General features: G+C 32.7%; 1 protein-coding gene across 8 annotated transcripts in view; it reads right to left on the reverse strand.

The window, feature by feature from the left end:
* Positions 1-15,071, reverse strand: part of LOC128675165 (uncharacterized protein) — a 46,632-nt gene that overhangs the window by 3,124 nt on the left and 28,437 nt on the right. For 7 of the 8 annotated variants that reach the window (XM_053754374.1, XM_053754375.2, XM_053754373.2 and 4 more), the window contains 12 exons: positions 13,003-13,157; positions 7,008-7,131; positions 6,288-6,431; positions 6,077-6,202; positions 5,501-5,700; positions 4,907-5,107; positions 4,279-4,496; positions 3,916-4,066; positions 2,209-2,319; positions 1,866-2,033; positions 1,105-1,248; positions 123-296 (listed from right to left, as the gene is read on the reverse strand). In XM_053754374.1, the coding sequence (XP_053610349.1) occupies positions 123-296; positions 1,105-1,248; positions 1,866-2,033; positions 2,209-2,319; positions 3,916-4,066; positions 4,279-4,496; positions 4,907-5,107; positions 5,501-5,700; positions 6,077-6,202; positions 6,288-6,431; positions 7,008-7,131; positions 13,003-13,157 (1,916 nt within the window). Of the gene's footprint in view, positions 1-122; positions 297-1,104; positions 1,249-1,865; positions 2,034-2,208; positions 2,320-3,915; positions 4,067-4,278; positions 4,497-4,906; positions 5,108-5,500; positions 5,701-6,076; positions 6,203-6,287; positions 6,432-7,007; positions 7,132-11,760; positions 12,107-13,002; positions 13,158-15,071 lie in introns of those variants that run through there. The other variant, XM_053754376.2, reaches the window with a different exon arrangement.

The following is a 15,071-nucleotide window of genomic DNA, read 5'->3' on the forward strand; positions in this document are numbered from 1 at the left end:
GGTAGAAAGGCCAAAAGAAATGAGTGAGAGGAAGCGAGTGAGGTTTATCAAGATCGTGGCAAGTGGAATTCTATAGTCTCTGCTCACCTCTATGGGACACAAGTTGGCCAAGTTATTATTACCTGTTCGAAAGTCTTGAGGCCGGCGGTCTTGCCCCACTGCAGCATATCGTCGAGGATCACCTTCTTCACCTTCTCGTTCTCACACAGCGCCGAGAACGTGCCCTTGATGCCGTTCTCCAAAGCCCAGCATTTCACCACGTCTACGTCGGGCACTACTATCGCTATCACGCACGACTGAAATACATTGACGATTTATTATTATAATCCTAATATATTATAAAACAAAGTCGTCTGTCTTCGCGATGAACTAAATAACTATTGCACGGATATACATGCGATTTTCATCAATAGTGTGATTTCTAAGGAAGGAATAGGGGTACAATTTATTATGTTTTTAAGTGTAAATAAAACTTTTACAGATAGACTTTTATGCATTACATTAATTGTTACATATACCCACAGTTGGTAAAACATGTAAGTTTAAGTTTTTTTTTTCTTTCAACACCAATATACGCATGTGTTTTGCTAATAAAATTATCTTTCTTTTCATTATTTATTTCTGACAATTCAGTTATCTTAAATGGGGTTGCAGATATCGATCTTGGAAATTTTATGGAATTTATTTATTTACAGTGAAATGCCCCATTAACAAGTAACAAAAAATATAAATAATGAATGTATGAGATATCAGATATTCTTTCGCAACGTATACAGAATTCGATATTATTTATTATAATTACCACACAGAAAATTTTCATATAAAATATTTTATAAACACAACTCCACGGAAGCTAAGCTCATTCAAATCGCTTGACTAAATCTCTATGAGGATTAGGGCCGTCTCGTTCTTATAGTTATTTTAAACCGTATGTTTCCAAGCAGTATCGCTATTTTTGAACTACATATGAGCATATTTATTTTTAACAGTCTCAAGATTCGCGGTCACCTGTCTAGCGTTGAAAATAAAAAAAATATTACGCACAAAATCTGATGCTAGGCTAGCTTTTTGAGGTATAATGATAAAACATGTATTAAAAATTACCTTTAGCGATTCACCATGCACGAAGACTTGCTCGACGTACTGACTTCTTATGTAAATGTTTTCGATTTTTTCAGGAACTATGTACTCGCCTTGCGAAAGTTTGAAAATGTGTTTTCTTCTGTCGATGATTTTTAGAGTGCCATTCTGGAAAAATCAAATGATAACATCGTAATATAACGCTACTTACAAAATACACAGAAAAATCACGCATATAATAATCATGAATAATACTAAATTATGTTAGATATTAAACTCTTCTTTCGATACATTTTACTTATTTCAAACAAAATATAATCCACCTTCAGATTAGCAGTTTATTTAAATTAAATTTGTCGGAATCAAAACAAAAAAATGAAGAATTTACATGAAAATATCAGAACGGATAAAGAACATTATATAGGCAACCTTTAGACATTGACATTACTGCGTGAATTTAAAGCTCTTTCTGTAAAATTATTTTTATGTTAAGCTATTTAAAAAAATAATTAAAACAAGCTATGTCACAACGCACTTCTCAGTACCCAAATACAAAACATGTGCTGTTACATTCTGAGGTAACAACAACATCATCGTCAACAGCCCTCCGTGAGCCACTGCTGGGCCTAGGCCTCCTCCTAGCTCCTTCAGTCTACACCAACCTTTTCTGTCCTGGGCCATCCATATAAGTTGCTACCACCATTTCTTTTACATCGTCGTTCCAAGTAATAATAAAAACAAGCAACATAACATTTTATAACATTATCTACAGAAATGAAACTTACAGGTAACCACTTCCCGACATCTCCGGTGTGGTGCCATCCGTCATGGTCGATGACCTCCTTGGTCTTCTCGTGGTCCTTGAAGTAACCCTTGAACACGTTAGCTCCTTGCACACACACCTCGCCCTGGCCCTGCGCCGCGTAATATTCCATTTCGGGTACATCCACTAGCTAGAAAGAGAGAAAAGATTATATAAATAAATAATGCAATTAACAATGGACTCCCCGGCGCCTAAGAACGAGGAGGGCCGACTCCAAGTAATAGGAAAAAAGCAAAGAAGAAGAAAAGGCTTTGCCATGAACCATTTTAGAACTATGCTTATTAAAAAGTGAAATGGGTACACACTTTCACTTTGCAACAAGCGACGGGAGGCCCGACATGTTCAGGAACATGGTCGCCCTGAACTGTGAGGGTCACCGGCGCAGTGCACTCTGTCTGTCCGTAGCCTTCCACAATCTGAAAAAGAAAACAAATTGCTTGAATATCTATTGGATCTAATTCCAAATTGTACACACATATTACGATACACTGCGATGTCTTATACCTAATGCTTCGCAACCTTAGTTTATTCATCTTGTGAAAGATGATGCTAAACGATCTAACGTTAACAACAAGTCAAGTCAGTGCAATGGCTGAGAATATAAGTTTATTTATGTCGATTTTTACGCAGTGCTTTTTGAAAACAATATAATGTATATGTTACTGTAAAAGCACGAACTACCGTAAATCCTAAGGTATTCCAGTAAAACCTAAGATTTACCAAGTCTTAATGGTAAAAGTTCGAACAATTTTGCGATTCGAACTTTTACCACCATTCACTTGGTAAATCTTAAGATTTACGTCGAAGGCACGGTAAATGTTGAGAAAATAATTTTGCTTTTGTTATTTTGTACTATTAAGGAAGTATTTTAAAGATTATACCTTACCTTTAAAATTTAAAAACATGTATAAATAAAAATACTGACCAAATGAAAATAATTTAAAATAGGTAAGGATTTGATTAATTACTTAGTTAATTAATTACTCTCATAATTATGATACCTACATAAAAATATGTAAGGTTTTGACTGAAAAATAAAAGATTAATAAGAATGAATCATTGTTTTATTCCCAAAACCAACATTTACCAGCCGTCAGTAGCAAAACCTAGCATATACTAAATTCCAATGCCAAAATCCCGAAAAAATCGTCAATTATTTAAAAATCCTTACATTTACCAACCCATACCGGTAAATCCTAAGATTTTCTGAAAAAACATAAGATTTACCTGTACTTTTACAGTAACATATATACCAGATTCTCTAAGAAATATAAAAATTTAATTTATTGACTGTAGTTGATCACGGTATGATCGAGAATTACTTGGCCGTAAACGTTCTATTTTATCTTCAATGTTAATATTTGCCTCAAATGCAACTGTATAGATAAATTGTAACATGTGTATTTTTTTCCGAAATGATGATATTAACACGTCTCAGGGTTATCCTCATTTTGTTTCTATTGGCCATTTCAATGAAAAGATTATCTCTATTTTTAGTGATTGGGAAGGGCGGCCTTGCGGAAAATTCTGATAATATTCTATATACTATCAAGTATTTATGACAGAACTCACTGGTTGGTAACTTGTTTGTTTTGAACGCAAACTGAAGCTCGAAATACTAAATGGCAGTTGGCGATTTTCCATATCACCTCCACCGGATAAATCTTTGATTTCAAAACTAAGAACGTAAAGCAAATAAACATTCAATACGACTACTACCAACTTCAACGAAATACTGGCAAAAAATATATTGATGTGTGCAAATAATTTATAGACAGTATTATTGTGGTGCCAAAAATTGAATGAAGTATATACACGATGCATAACTCATATTTATGAAAAAGAAATTATCTTAAAGATTAACACATTAATATAATATATTATATTAAGTGTAACACATTAATATAGACGGCCATTATAGAAGCAGTCTAAAGTATTTTAATCAGAGGAGCACAATAAGAGCTCAATCTCAAATGGGTATTGCCCATTCTATGCAATACTTGTACACTTACCAAACAACCAAGAGCGCATCTGGCAAAGGTCAGAACGTTTCCAGCAAGAGGAGCGGAGCCGACAACAATGATGCGAAGACGCCCGCCCATGCCTTCGCGGACCTTGCGGAATACCAGCTTGTCCCAGATTGAGTCGCTTCTTATTATACCTCTGAAAATTTGAATTTGAGAAATATATCAATAATTCTTTAGGAAGAGGGATTCAAAGCTGTTACAACAAAAAAACTTAATTATTAATATTAGTGATATAATCAATTATGTGCATTGATTCAACCGTTAATTTACATTTTAATGTACTTAGTAAGTTTCATTACTTTCATTTATTCCTTCATGGAAATGCTAATATCAGAGGTAAGTTCTCACCTTTTTAGCTCCGATTCTTTTGCCGATAGTGCCATATTAAAAAGCAATTTCTTTAACTTCGAGCTAGATATTTCTGATTGTGCTTTATCGTACAACCGGTTTAGGAGTCGAGGTACTGCTGGCATCATAGTAGGCTTTAGGGCACTGAGATCATCAGCTAGTCTCCTCATATCACCGCTGTAGAAACCAACCGCTCCTCCTACCATATACAGAGCATTCTAAAACATAAAGACGTTATGGTTACATAAAGGTACATAAGGTTACATAAACGTACTTTTTCAAATAATAAAGTTGTGAAATAAAAATACAAGTATAACGCCTGTTATAATGTTATAGCAAAGTTATTTGAAACCGCAATTTTACTATCATAACCACACAAAATGGAAAAACAATTTTTGCTTTTTACCATTGAACTAATTGTAATATTATTGTTTTCTACACGAGATACACAATTATATCAATCAATCATATTTTCATAGTTATGTACCTGAATTCGTCGATACCACAGTTAAACTTTTAGCATTATGCCTATAGTTAAAGCAGATGTGAACGTGTCGTAAAATTACGTCGACAGGCAATACAGATGCCTTATTAACATTTAAAAATTCTATTTTGAACTTTTATTTACCTCACAACACCTCTCAAGCATGTGAGCGAGTGGCAGGAATGAGACCATGACGTCATTCTTGGAGGGCTTATGTTCTCCCAGTTGCATCATGACACTGCACACGGAGGCTACCACATTCTCGTGTGTCAACATCACGCCTTTCGGCATTCCCGTCGTGCCTGATGTATAGCAGATTGTGCACAGGCTTTCTGGCGATGGTGGCTGAAAATTACATGTTATATTTGTAATATCGAAAGTACGCCATGATCTATATATTAAATTACGAATATTAAACGCGCACACATTGAGTCGCCTAGTGACCACGGACCTTTCTAACAAGATCAGAAACGTCTGGGAAATAAAAAATGTATGTGGGCGTTTAATAACAATAATATATAATTATGCAACGAGAAAGTTTACTAACAGTTACATAAATATAAATATAATATTATTTGGTACTAAATAAACTTGGAGTGGATTCCATCACACACATAAACTTTAAAGAGACAGTTACTATAAGAAAAGACAACTATAATAACAACTGAAAACATTGGGTCTAATTTACTAGCAATAATATTATGATTGATGGACTGTAGTAAAATGTGATTTACTCACAACACAAGGATAGTCTTTCTGCGCTCCCTGTATTTCAACATCACTGAACTTAACAATTTCTACGCCCCGACTCTTCGCCCTTTGGTGGGTGGACGGCGAGACTTCCTTGATCGTGATCAGTTTTCTCAGGCACCGTGGCGACTGGTCCAGCAGAAGGTTCGCTTTCTTGTCGTCCTCGCATACTACTACGGCCATTTCCGCTGATAAATTAAATATTTTTATTATTAACGTAAAATAACATGTATCAATAACATTTCCATTATGGTTATGTTGTAGCAAGATTCCAAAATCAAATCATTTATTTACCAAAGCCTCAAACTAAGTGGTAGCTTCCTGAATATAATGGGGCATGATCCAAAAATTATCTTGCGTTAATTTATATTTTATCTGGAAGTGTTTTCTGTCCCACAAATAGATTATGAAAGACGTGATTAAGTAAAATTTGTAGAAAGGTTACTGGAATTAACTACAAATTTACTTTTGTACATAATAATGCTTAAGTTGTTATACTTGATTTATTGTAATCTACATGATACGAAGCTAAAAATAAAATTAAACATGCATTTGCTTACGTACTTTGATTAACAATAAAGGAACATGCATTCGCTCCCAATGTGTCGTACAATGGTACAATGACCATTGAGTAGCAGTACGCTGCTTGTTCTGTCATGATCCATTCTGGACAATTCTGTGAATAAATACCTGCAAATTCAAACGCAACATTGTAAGCAATATATTTACTGGAAAAGTGTAATTCAATTAAGGTTTTACTAAAAAGACAACTCACCAACAAATGTATTCTGACCAGGTGAAAGCCCCTGACATATTAGTCCGGAGCCGAAATTTTTCGCTCGCAAAAGAGTCTCGTTATACGTCTGCCAAACGTAGGGTTTGTTCGGTCCCTCACGCCATCCGAGACAGTTGCCATTATCTGTAATAAAAAACTGTAATTACATACAGCTTACTCGGAGCGTCGTCGTCAGTGTCATAATGCAGTTCAGCTACCAGTTGTGGAATATTCCGTCAGAACTTATCTTATTTCGTCGTAAACGATACGTCGTTTTCAATTTTGAAAAGAATTGGCTAGGCTAGTTGCACAAATTAAATTTAAGTGTATCTCGTTAACTAGTTCGAGTGATCATAATAATGGCTATTTAAAATACCATAGCATTATCGCATTTATCAGTAACGAGCGGAAATGGGAGTAAATGAGGTGGGTCTAGAATTCTACCTTGAGGCGCACCTCGTATCGTAGTTTGCATTTTATGCTTTTCTATTTTTAAAATATGCTATGATGATTAATTTAAGCCTACGGCTTCAATTTCATTAGTGTGTACCTTGGGATTACTAACAATTTATAAATAAACGATACCATTCTGCTTATTTTATTTTACGGTAATAATATTTCTAGATGCTCAGTTTATTGGTACACCAAGTTCTTTACATTTCATTTTTGCATATGGAAAAGTTAATCTTTGGCAAGTTCTAGTTTTAATATAGAACTCACTTGACTCTCTCACGCCCCGTCGAAAAGTTTCATATAACGTGCGCGTGTCGTCATGGAGGTAACGAAGGTAGCGTCCGTTTTTTGCATCTTTGTAGAACTTTGACACTCGAACCATTTCAGGTCCCTGTAATGAAAAGAAAACCAATATATTATTAACTAAAATTTACCAAGATAAATAGTGTGTTGATTTTTAATCTCTTCTTCTTCTCAGCCTTTTTCTACGTTTATTTCCTTTTGTTTATTTCCGTTTGTTTCCTTTCAATTATGCCGTCTTTGTCTAGTTTCAAATTAACATCCAAAACATATAATTTCATTTTAGTAACCTCCATTACTTGTTGTAATACAGTACAACTACATGAGGTCATTGAACTGAATCCCTTCGCGAACAGTAACTAATGAGTCATAATCTCATTAAGTTGTGAACGCATTTGAGTAACATGGCAACACAGTAATGCGTAGCACAACACATACTAATGCTTGACGACTTCAATAGAGCAACGCGCATAAGTACCTATGTACAAACAAGCTTTATACTAAATTAAAAACTCAATTTCACTAAAGTTAGCAACGACATAAATATACTTTAACATGATATAAATTAATCAGTTTCATCATTAAAATAATCTGAAGATGCAAGAGCTTAAGTAAAGAAAGAAGATGACAGTAAACATAAACATTGATTAATTGCAATGTAATTTGTTGCTTAAAATATTAACCGATTAATATAATATAATAAAGTTGATAAAGACCATGTCAAGATATATAACATTATTTGATGGACTTCATTGGATCAAGAAAACAAAAATAATATTAATTCCGAATGCATGAGTTGGATAAATTCAATAAACTGTCACATAAAAACAAAACAACATAACGTCACTAACTAAAATCATATGCAAATAACTCTCCGTTAACCTAATGATATATTTGGCCCACTAACTCCAAAGCACAGTACTCTTACACGTTACGGTATATTATGATTTGAACAATGATAAAATGGCACAATGTTCGGGTCAAAGTCACTTGTGGGAAAGACGAAAACATTCGGCAGCAAATTGACACAGCACAAATTGTTATGTCATTAAGATAATGGACCGAGTAAACATTTAGTAGGTTTTGAGGTCATTCAACTGTGCATCTAAGTCAGTAAGATTTAGATGATCTTTATTTATCCATGTTACGGAGTCAAATGTTGCCGATATTTTTAAGTAATGACTTAAAAATATCGGCAGTATTTGACTCCAAAGCGTCGCGTCCAAAGCATGGCGTGTTTACTACGTAGGTACCTACCAAGGCAACTTTGCTATATTTATAATAAATTTAAATTTATGTTATGTCAAATGTTTAAGTTTAATAAATAAAATAAATAACGGAAAAGACTTAAGTTGTAAATCAACAAAATACGAAATTTAATTAATTTTAATTAATGTAGCAGAAATGTGATATGTTTGTAATAAAATACATTGTTCCATTAAAACTTCATTATGAAGCAAAATGTGAAATGTCGAGCAATTTGATCTTGAATTTATTAAACAAGGTCGAGAGGAAATCGGCCACCCGATGCCAAGTGAAAAATGTGCTTGTGACCGGGGTTATTTATAAAATGTGTGACATACAGACGTACTCGCGCTATTTGTAGTTTACTGTAGACTACAATGTTTAAGAGTATCACAACCAATTTATTATGGCGATGCTCCATTCACAAAAATCTAGATTGTTCATGAACATTCTATTTTGAAAGTATCTACTAAAGTAATCATGTTTTGTTGTAAAAAGCCCAATCAACAAAGATCAACCTAAAAAATTATTTCTTTGTCAATTGTAGAATTTTCAGATATGATTAAATATGATGTCATCATGCTTAAATTTAATCAATGTTAAAAAATTTAATATAATAAAGGGCGTGTCTGCCAGATATAGCATGTTGTTGGCGTATAAAAATCTCGTCTCAGAAATAGTTGACATTGTAGGCACGGTTGGCTAGCGGCCGTTTCCGCATAACGCTCTGCTCTTGAGAATCATTACTTTTCCCTTCATCTTGTACTTTAACGTAAGCCAGATGTTTTGGAACTTTATTTCATGCTTTCGACGAATTTATTTGTAATGTACTTTTGAGTTAATAATACGTGTTATTTCGTTCATATTATCAGAGCTTTGGAAGTGCTTACCTTAAAAGCCATACAAATATTAGTAATGAGCTCATACAGGTACGAAATAAGATTTGTTATATTATTTTGTTACAATGAAGGTTAAAGACAAACCTAAAACCAGTCTAGACAAAAACTAATTCACTAAAATAATATTTATATATTAAATATAATAATTAAATTAATTATTTAATTAGTATTACATAATAATTAAATAGAAGTAATCTTCTTTTATTTTTTGAAGAAAATTAAATTGTCTGGACCTAGCCTAAAATGAATAAAAACGTGCAATAGAGCAATTTTTTTTTTCGTATGGTATTGCTCCATCTTTCGTCAAAACGTAGATTTTGTAATACCATCAATATGGTAATGACACGTGTCACTCATAACTTGTTGTTAGCGATGTAAAAATTGGCAAATGATCAAACATGTCACGGGATTGCAACGTACTCGAGTGATTACTCCAATGATTTAATTAATTAATATATGTATTGTATGTATGTGTATGTGTGTATATTTAGTATATGTATGTGTGATTTGTCGCCGTTTGTATGTTTGTCTCTAGATCTCGAAAGTACCGTTTTTTTTTTGTTTAAAAAGAACTGAAAATTTCTAACAATAAAGTATAATCGTAAATTATTCATAGATCTAAGAAGATATTTAAGAACTTCTAAAATCGAACATTCATACACCAAGAAGGCATCTAAGAACTTCAAAACAATTAGTCTTGCCCGTTTTTTTAATATAGTTTCTTTCTTGTTCATGATTTTAGTTTTTTTTTGCGTTAATGTGACGTAAAATGTAATATATTACAGTCACATGACAGTTTTCACAGTTGTGGAAACTAACGCGAATATACCAACAAAAACATAATAATGTTAGAACTCACAAACGTAACGTTTTTAGCGTTCAAATATGCTAAATACATGATAAAGCTGAAACAAAATAGAAATAAATGAACCCGAGTGTCGAAAACTCATAATTTCATTGGGTTTACATAGTATAGACAAGAAAACACTCCTGCTTTTTATGACTACATAAAATATTATAGCAATTTAAAAATCGTTTGTGGCACTTGAAGTCGAGATTAATGAACCTAAATAAGATGGATCTAAAATACATAAAAACCACAGAATGCGATACTTAACTTTTGATATTTCTTTGTCTTTTTATTCCATTTTTATCTTTGTATTCCTGACATTACTGTTTAGAAATAACAAACCATTTTCGATGATTAAATACATTGAATACCTCATATTTCATTTTTGGCTACGAGCCTAAGTCATGCTAAATCGATATTTAGACAGATGTCTATTCCACGTAGTTGAATGTCTAATGAAGAGTTATCGGTGAGATATTTAAATCAATTTTTACAGTTACCTGCACGTCAAATTACCTAAATGGATCTTTTTTTGCGATGGATTTGCGTAGTTGAAGAACTTTATTATGAGTTTTATCATTTTCTGATGCATGAAGACCTTACTTAAAAGAATTACTTAAATATATTTGTATGTTGAACCTCATCATTACATTTATTTAATTGATCAACGGTGATTTTTCAGTATTGTTTGCCAAAAATATGTTATAAACTTATCTCGTCTGAAGATATATAACTTAAAAACAAAAGCCATTTAGTGATAAACGTAGGCGTCACAGACAAATTATATTATTTTGTTTTAAATTTTATTACACTGAAGACGTGAACAGTCGTCTGTTTTATGTTTCGTCTGAGACAGATTACTACAACTGCCATTTTATTTGTAAGTTTGTTTAGTTTTCGTCAATTTGTTGATTAAAATAAACGAAGAGATCAGTTTAAAATAAGAGGCTTAAAAATAATGTTATTTCTAGGAACAAAACCAAAAACATGGAAAACGTGGGAATAATAATGGAAATAAACTAGTGATAACCATCAAACCAGAACCAGAAATCTAATTTGCCTCGGAAGTAGATTTAGTTTCATATGTTTCCTTAATCTTATTATGTGTTGTAAATACTCGAGCATACCTCATGCTCGAGTTTACATTTACCACACCGCTCTATTCCCTAATGAGCTAAAATCAATACAGATATATTGTGTTGCTTTACAAACACATTATCCTATATTTTTTGAAATCTATATTCATGTAAATGTAAACAAAAATATCAGTTTTGAAAGTAATGATATATTCAGAGAATATTAAGAGGTAATAATCAGGAATGATCTCGAATGTGATGTTTTATTCTTATCAGTATTACTTTCATCGGTGGGTCTAATTAATGTACCGCATCTAAACGGTTACGGATCTCTGCCAACTATCGAGGTGGGTGCTACGACTAACAATGTTTTGCCCTGTGTCACAATTTTATTACTTATCTCATTAGAAGTAATTAATGTTCTTATTTTGAAAACATATTTAATGGTACAATTTTCGAAAAAAGTTCATCCGTTTTAATATCAACAATTTTGTGTTTGGACAAAATAATTAAAAATTAATTATGCATATAAAAATAAACTCTATGAATTAATTTTAAATAGTTTAATTTAGAAATATAGTGATGTGATCTAGTATTAACATCAACTATAACTTCAACTATTTAGATAACTTTATTCATATATTACTTACTTTTATTGATTCTGATTGATCCCCCAGATTAATTGGGGGTCGAATGGGGTCCACCCCGATACAGCAGTCACAGCACGCCATTTCAACAAAACCTTACTGAAGCACCAAAACCACCGTTTAGTTCAAAATTGCTCAAGCATCACATTGCGCAACCATCATTATCTGTTCGATTGTGATCGATTTTAATCAATACACTTCACAGTTCACTTGTTTGTCTAAGTGATGGTAGTTTTAACTGATGGTTATTGAATTTTAATTGGCACAAGATTAGTGTATTTTGTCACTTTCACTAGAATTTCCAGCTTATTGAGATGAGCAGCGGTCTGGGCTGCTCATGGTACAATGAGTTAAAAATACCGCTCGAAGATGCGCTTTGCCAACTCTAGAACGGCGGCGATTTGAATTAGGACAACTTGAACTTTGATACATTGATATAGAGGAGTCCCCTAACGTCATTATTATTTCTGTTTTATGTCAAAATTCATATATGAAAATAGAATTAACATTTTATATTCAGAAACTCAGACGCTATTGTTGGAAGTAGTTTTGTTTGAGACTTATACACGATTCTATTGATTTTAATTTACAAATTTTCATCTATATTTTTCTAAAAATTTATGAAAAAAAAAAGAAGCTACAAATGTTTTAAACAAATATTCATAAAAATAGAAACAGGTAATCATTACCTCACTTATCAAATACAAACTCTTAACAACAATAGGTATTATGCTACAATTTAATCTAACCAAAAATATAATCGGCCAATAACCTTAGTTCGTAATATCTTTTATAGTGAGTCTTACTCTTTATGATTAAGACTTTCTAGAAATAAAATGTCCAATAATCCTAAGTTTGTCCGATATTGCTTTAGGAAATGAAATATGCAATACTAGTTTCGCACAAACTACACAATTGCCAGCTGCCGGACCAACTTAATATAGCTGTTATACCTAAGTGTAGTGTATGTGTAGGCGGATAAAATAATTACAGCAAATTTTCATTATATAGTTTCGATAAATACTTTTATTGAAGAGATGACCGGAAGAGCCAATGTCATACGTCTGGAATATATTAGGAGGGAACTGTACTTGTAGATTAATCATCTTTAAGTAATATAAAAAAAACATAAGTCACCGTTTCTTCTTAGGTAAGAGAAGGAAGATGCGGTCGCCACCATTATCATTCATTCATTAGTAGATAACATTTTATCAAGTAGTTTGATTGAAAGAGACAGTGACTCACCGTTTCAAGGAGACTCTGTTCGTGCAGTGTGACGAGGGGCTTCTCCGGCTTCGGCCTCGTGCTGAGGTAAAAAGCAGACGCTGCCGCCACGCCAGTCAGCGCCAGCGCTCCAGCTGACCCGCCCACCATCCATAGGTACTGGTCAATTTCACTCACTGCAATTAAGATAATTATTGCGTTATATCCTTTTTTATTGCGGTCTCTGTATGTTCTTTCTTAGCATTCATTATAATAACTTTAGAAAAAGACTATATATAATTTACATAGGTTGACTTGCTTTCATATGCTAAGCATCCTAGTGAATCCTATCACGTAGCGCGGAGGATCAATAAAGGCACCTTATGAATTTATTATAACACGTTATTATATTCATTCAAAACATTTAAGTACTTAATTAAAAACCTTTTTTATACAATTTCTTTCAATCTGAAATAGCAACAATATTTATTTTAAATTAAATGTAAACAATCCATCGACCGATTAATAAAACGTCAACACCAAATATAGCAATCCAGTAATGACATAGCCCATTAAAGTTCAAGAAAAGAGTTAAGATACTGGTACTTTCGATAAGAACCTGCCCCAAAATGGCCTTCGTTGTCAATCTCCACTCAATTAATGAAGATTGACGCGTTTCAAGTTGATTCCGGATTTCGATATATTTTGAATTATTTTTTTAACATGGATATGGTTTCGGTCACTAGATCAAATCATGCATTGAACGCTAGAAGTTTAGGACTACGTGGAACATCATATTTTTGTAATTGTTGATATTAGTATGAAAATAAAGTAATTAAGAATTATCAGAGATTTTATTGCAGCAAAGGTTAATAAAATTATTCTAAGAGCGAAGATACAAAATAATAACTCGACAATTTTCATGTAAAGTTAAGTATTTAAATTGTAAACTACAGTGTTAAAACACAGTTATGTGTTGTGAAAATTTTGTTAAATATTAAGACATAACAATAGAAATTACTGTAGGAAACGGAGAGGAAACAAAAAGCAATAAGGAAACTGAATACGACTTTCGTGCAACCAGTTCCCGTTTATAACTGCAATGAATTTGGCCAGGGCTGCTAATGTTTTCTAGTTTTATTTTATCTAATTGCAGTCAATATACAATAATATATAATATATCTTGCGAATAAAAAGTAAGAGCTCTAGATAGCCTAGAAAATAGGGTACAAATAGTAAATATGATTTAGTTATTACGAGGTTTACGGAGCCTGGATACAATATGAACTTCCCATACAAATGTAAAGCCAAAATAAAATTTAAAGCGCGAATATTTCAACACACATATCCTGTTATATGAAGTGTATTAAGACAGTATTAATATAGATTTCTTTTGAAACTTCATTTCTAAAATTTTCATTAAAATACATATACAACATATGCGGTTCTGAATTTTCATGATATAGGTAATAAAACCGCATATATTATAAGTTCCGTTAAAGAAATCATTAAACTTCCTATGCAGAAATCACATTCATATACAATAGATTAGCATTTAATAATTTAAGAGTTCTAAAATAATGCACTTATCAGATTGAATTTCAAAATTTGGCAACCCTCTCTAGCTAGATTAGAAAGTGGAAACCTGGGAGCGCTTGCTGCGCCGGCGCGGCGTTCAACACAGATTTCTCGGGAATCTCTCCAAGTCTTGACTTTCCACTGACACACTTACGCATGTTGTGTACGACACTTACTAATCAATGAAAGAGATTTTATTGAAACTGAAATCGTGTTTGGACTGGACTGTAAGAATCATTTATAATAATTTTAAGAAGACACACGATTTGTATCGTTCAAGGTGCACGAATTCATGCTAAACCATATATTTTTAACGAATAAGCAGACCAATACAGATTCCATAATAATGTAAATGTACACAAATAAACATTACATATCATTTAGTATATTATTATTGTGTATTATGTTGATTGCAGTCCTCTGCCTTTGACTGATTCCTTATCATTTCTGAATTTTATCAAATGCAGGTGTTTATAAAATTAGTAAACATTTTCACCGCCGGTTTGAACTCTTTAGCATTTATTCTTTGCAGA

Source organism: Plodia interpunctella, chromosome 14 (assembly GCF_027563975.2).
Source record: "Plodia interpunctella isolate USDA-ARS_2022_Savannah chromosome 14, ilPloInte3.2, whole genome shotgun sequence".
NCBI lineage: Eukaryota > Metazoa > Arthropoda > Insecta > Lepidoptera > Pyralidae > Plodia > Plodia interpunctella.